The sequence below is a fragment of the Camellia sinensis genome, unplaced genomic scaffold (genome assembly GCF_055761805.1).
Source record: "Camellia sinensis isolate YWXY unplaced genomic scaffold, ASM5576180v1 Unanchor2, whole genome shotgun sequence".
Lineage (NCBI taxonomy): Eukaryota > Viridiplantae > Streptophyta > Magnoliopsida > Ericales > Theaceae > Camellia > Camellia sinensis.
This window is the reverse complement of record NW_028129079.1, coordinates 20,971,859-20,977,472: the sequence shown is the minus strand read 5'-3', so window position 1 is coordinate 20,977,472 and position 5,614 is coordinate 20,971,859. Positions and strand designations below refer to the sequence as shown.

General features: G+C 29.2%; 1 protein-coding gene across 1 annotated transcript; it reads left to right on the top strand.

Annotated features, from left to right (window-relative positions):
- Positions 1-1,380: 1,380 nt before the first annotated feature.
- Positions 1,381-5,080, top strand: LOC145815438 (beta-amyrin 16-alpha-hydroxylase CYP87D16-like). Its single transcript, XM_082912119.1, has 9 exons — positions 1,381-1,762; positions 1,901-2,213; positions 2,315-2,467; positions 2,575-2,823; positions 2,958-3,047; positions 3,167-3,245; positions 3,364-3,470; positions 4,498-4,625; positions 4,758-5,080. Exons 1-9 carry the CDS (start codon positions 1,548-1,550, stop codon positions 4,849-4,851), a joined length of 1,428 nt encoding a protein of 475 aa, XP_082768245.1. The 5' UTR covers positions 1,381-1,547; the 3' UTR covers positions 4,852-5,080.
- The last annotated feature ends 534 nt before the right edge of the window (positions 5,081-5,614 follow it).

The window sequence follows — 5,614 nt, the reverse complement described above, 5'->3', positions numbered from 1 at the left end:
ACTACGGCCCAAAGCGGCCCATCACCTTCATGCAAATTACCCTCTCAGGAATGATTTCCCATATTTAGTGGGACACATTTTTATATGGGTATTGTTACTCTAATCCAAAAATTAGATCAATTTTTTAAACTCAATGAAAAACAAAAATATCCCAACTTCCTTACCAAAAAAAAAAAAAAACTTTAAAAAGGCAACGCGATATTTGATTATGACAAGAAAGCAGCTGTGCAAATGTTGATGGTCAAAGCATATGCGCCTTTATTTAAATTCTTTATATTTTTGAATTACTAATGGAGATTCTATCTAAAAAAATCTTTCTGCCAAAACGCAATTTGTCGATTTTCAAGTTACTTCTTTTTTTTTTTTTTGTCTAACTCAATTTGTTTTTTCTTTGTGAGTTTCGAGTATATTTCCATTCATACGTCCTCTCTATGAATCAAAGATACAACCTTTGCAGAAGCAAAAACTTTAATGCATGGCCTTGTTTTGTCCAACCTGTTGATTCTTTCCAAAACTATTCAGTTTGGTATTTTTAAAAATAATTTTTTGAGTTTTCAATTTGTATTTTTTTTACTTTTTAATCTATTTTTTTTTAGATCAACTTAATCTAAATACATTTAAAAAGTATAATATTTATAAATTTAAATACAACAAAATACAAAAATGTACTATTTTTTAAATATATTTTTTGTAATCAATGAATTTCAAAATATTTTTTCATAAATATTGTACTTTTTAAATGTAATTAGATAAAGTAAATCTAAAAACTAAAAAAAGAGGTTAAAATATAAAAAAATAATAAAAGCAAAAAAATACAAACTGAAAATTTTATAAATTCTAAACCAAATAGTCAGTAAAATAGGCGGTTCTAATTTTAAAATTTAGTCAACAATTATGATTGGACTGTAATAAAATGTATGACAAAATTGAATTCGGCCCTATTTAAATTTAAAATTTAATATTTAATATTTATCAGATACGACTCATAACAATTATATATATATAAAAAATCAACTAGTTAGCCATTAAATTATTGCATGTGGCTGATATGGTTGAACAAAGACAAATGATATATACACAAAAGCAAAACAAAATTGTAAAGAATGTATAATGTGTAATTGAGATTTATTTTAAGTGTTGTATAATTTATATTTAAAATAAATTTAAATTACACAATGTACTTTTTGTGTATTTTTTTAATGTATTAATTCTATAATTATAGCACTATTGTTTAGGCTTTGTTTGATATAACCTATATAAGTACACTTATTTAAATAAAAAATCCCTTAATAAAATAACGGATATGAGCCAATTGGATAACGTAAATAAAAAGAAAAAGAAGAGAGACATATTTAAGTTTTAAAAAATGACTTTTGTGCCACGTGAATGTAGATCGATAGAAAAGTTTAATACTTGCTAGTTGCTAAATTACAACTGCTGCTTCTATAAATAGACATGCAGGACACAACAACCCCATCACCCCTTATCCAAGAATAAGAGTAATATATCATCCCATATTGCTCCTTTTCTTCTATTGAGAGAAAAACATGTTGTCACTAGGAGTAGTTTTGAGCACCTTCGTGGTAGCATTGGTTACCATATTCATAACTCATTGGGTTCGCAAATGGAGGAATCCCAAATGCGAAAATGGTGTTCTTCCACCGGGTTCCATGGGCCTCCCTCTCATCGGAGAGACCATTCAGCTCCTTATTCCCAGCCGATCATTAGAACTCCATCCCTTCATTTCTAAGAGAGTCCAGAGGTAGCATACATAATTAAATTTGGAAAAAAAGAAAAGAAAAGGGTTTTCAGAAACAGTTTGTAAACAAGTTTTCTATTTATTTATTTCATTATTAAAGTGTAATTATTTGTTGTCTTTTGTTTTTCTGATTGTGTGTAGATATGGGTCGGTGTTTCGAACTAATATAGCGGGTAAACCGGTAGTAGTAACAACCGATCCAAAATTCAATCATTACATCCTTACGGAAGAAGGGAAATCGATTGAACTATGGTACTTGGATACGTTCACAAGCATGTTGCCGATATATGCAGTGGGCAATGTTCAAAAGTACATAAGAAACACTACTTTGAGTCGGTTTGGCGTTGAGGGCATCAGAGTGAATTTGCTCTCTCAAATCGAACAAGTCATTCAGACAACTCTACGTCATTGGTCTACTAACCAAATTGTTGATGTCAAACATGACGCTGCAAGTGTACGGAAAAAATAAAAATTCAAGCTCATTAATTTGATCCTTGATTAATCAGCCTTAATTTATGGTGCTTAATTTCATTTATCGCTATTTGGTCATTACAGATGATTTTTGACTTCACATTGAAGCAGTTGATTAGCTATGATTGGGAAAAATCATCTGAGAAACCGCTAAGTAAGAGATTTTCTAGCTTGTTACACGGTCTTTTGTGCCTTCCCTTAGACATTCCCGGTACTACATTCCACCAAACAGTGAAGGTAGTAGCTCAAAGAGAAATTATGACTTTGTTTTTGAAGAGATATATGTATATATTGAGAGATAGTTCCCAAGTTTTATATGTGTTTTTATCTTGTTCAATATTCAGGACCGAAAGGAGATGCTAAGCATAATGAGGGATGCCATAGTGGAGAGAATGAATTCCCCCAACAAGATTCAAATGGACTTTCTTGATACAGTCATGGAAGACTTGAAAACTCAGAAGTTTGTGACTCCCGATTTCCTATCCAACTTTATGTTTGGAATTTTATTTGCCAACTATGAGCCCATCACTTCAGTTATACTATTGAGTTTGAAGTTACTCTCAGAGCATCCTTCGATTTTGGAGGAGCTAAAAGTACGTTTGCACTCCTAAATTTTAACTAATTGACACGATTGTTGATTGCTTTTTCAATTTTGGTTGATAAATGATTTAGTAGAACTCTCCATGCATATAAATTTGTGATATTAATGATTGTTTACTTTTATCAGGCTGAAAATGAAGCAATCATTAGAAACAGGAAGAATCCAGTTTCTCCACTTTCATGGGAAGAATATAAATCGATGACTTTTACACTTAATGTACGTTTGTACGATGATCCCAATTTATTTTGTTTTCTGCCTCAAAAGGATTAATTAATTGAAATTTTATTCTTACTTTACTAATGATGTGTATTTCTTATTAATATGTGAAATTGCAGGTTGTGAACGAAGTTCTTAGGTTGGGAAATGTAGCTCCAGGGTTGTTAAGAAGAGTAACAAAAGATATCAAATTCAATGGTATGTATTATAAATTCCATCATAATAACATCAATTAGCTCCACATCTTTATTTTTTATTACAAATATAAGGTTCATATAATAGAATTTGAAATATTTATTGCTTAAAAACTTAACAGGATATACAGTTCCAGCGGGCTGGGCCATTATGATTGTTACTTCTGCTCATCAACTGAATCCAGAAGCTTTTAAGAATCCAGTTAAATTTAATCCATCACGTTGGAAGGTGCATCTTGAGCTTTTCAATTTTTTTTTATTTTTATTTTTTGGTTTCAAGAAGGGATCGCATGAGAGATTTTAAAATTTTTACTGCTGCACATCATTTTGATGCCTTAATTGTTCTAATGTTTAAAATAGTGACATTGACCATTAAAGGGTGAATTATATTAACTGTCCTTATAGTTTGGGACTTGTGTGATCCCTGACTTTTCATGTGTGACACATTTGACCTTAAATTTTGAATTTTATTCCAAATAAAGACAATTGAAGATACCATTGCTCAATTTCAAGGACAAAGTCTTCAATTTGATAAAATATAAACTAATTTGATAAAAATAAATATCAAAAAAATATTTTTAAATTTTTAATAATTATTTCTACTCACCAAAAATAAAATTATGTAAAACTGATAAATCTTTTACACATTTATTTATATATTTTTATCAACGTAATTTTTATTACGTGTTTGGATGATGATCATGTAATGGACGGTTGTTTTTATTTTCATTAAATTAGTTTCTGTTTTTCCAAAAGTCAAATATGGCGATAACTTTGATATCATTATCAAACCAATCCATTAAATCAAAAAATTCAAAACTAAAAATATTTTATATATTAAATATATCGATTACACATTAAAAGCTTAACAACTATCCATTATATGGTCATCATCCAAACACATAATAAAAATTAATTTGGTAAAAATAAAATTAAATAAATGTGTAAAAGATTTATCAATTTTACATAATTTTATCTTTAGCGGGTACAAATAATTTTTAAAAATATATTTTTGACATTTATTTTTGTCAAATTAGTTTATATTTTTATCAAATTGACGATTGTACCATTTTTGTATTTTCAACTATCATTATTTGGAACAAGATCAAAATTTAGGATTCAATGTGTCACAATTAAAAAGTCAAGAATCAAAGTGGCACAAGTTTCAAACTATAGGGACTGTTAATGCAATTTGCTCATCATTAAAAGAGGGCATTGACAAGTATTGACATTGCACCTTAATTATTGGAAAATAGGACCTGGATCCAACTGTGATATCAAAGAATTTTATGCCTTTTGGAGGAGGGATGAGACAATGTGCAGGAGCAGATTACGCTAGGGCGTTTGCATGCACCTTTCTACATGTATTGGTCACCAAGTATAGGTAAAACATTTTTTCTTTTTGCTTCTCTTCTTTGTTTTTTCGTTTTTAATTTCTACTTGTGTTACTCAAGCTTGTTAACAAAGAGTAGTATTTGTTTTCAACTTAATTTGTGATTTTATTTTGGATATACAGATGGACAAAAGTCAAGGGAGGAAATATTTCTCGGAGACCCGTTTTGGATTTTGTAGATGGCCTTCATATCAAAATCACAGAAAAGAGCAACTGAATGGGATAATATTTCAGAGAAGCAAAAACCAGTTCTGTTTTATACCCTTACGTGCACTGTTTTTTCTTGGTTACTTTGTTTAGTTTTTTTGTTATGTAATTCATACTGTTATGTTGTTCAAAACTACATACTGTTCTGAAATGGCTACCCCATGTTTGTGATATGTATGTATACTTTTCATTAATAAAGTTTTTTTTTCTTTACTGATAAAAAAAATAAAATAAATAAATATGTAAACTATGCTCTATGCATAAACAATATTGCTTCCTTTGTACTTCCGTAAAAAAATTTCTGAATACTTTCCTTAACCATTGAATGAACACTACAGTTTGCTGTTATTCCTCTTGTTGTTTGGCTTCATTCTGCAATTAAATTTACAAATAACGAAAATCTCTATCTGTTTCCCTGGGATTTTTTTTTTCTTCTTTTGTACGACCTCATCATGATAGTACTCCGAAAATGTTGAATAATTTTCCAACATGAAAAATACTATTAACTACTACATTAGGAGGAAGTTTCTCACCCTTCACCTTCTAAAGTCGGGACAAACTCTTGGGAATGAGATATCAAATGTCTCAGTTAGTGAATATTTAAATCTTCAATCATTTAATTTTATAGAAACTAATCACAGAACCTTCATGTTGATATGGAGTCCACAAAATTTGAGATATAATTGATATTAACCTTTTTAAAAATGAGAATTGCAAATCAATAAAAAAAATAAAATAAATTGAAAGTTAATGTAAAAATATGTACATGTAAG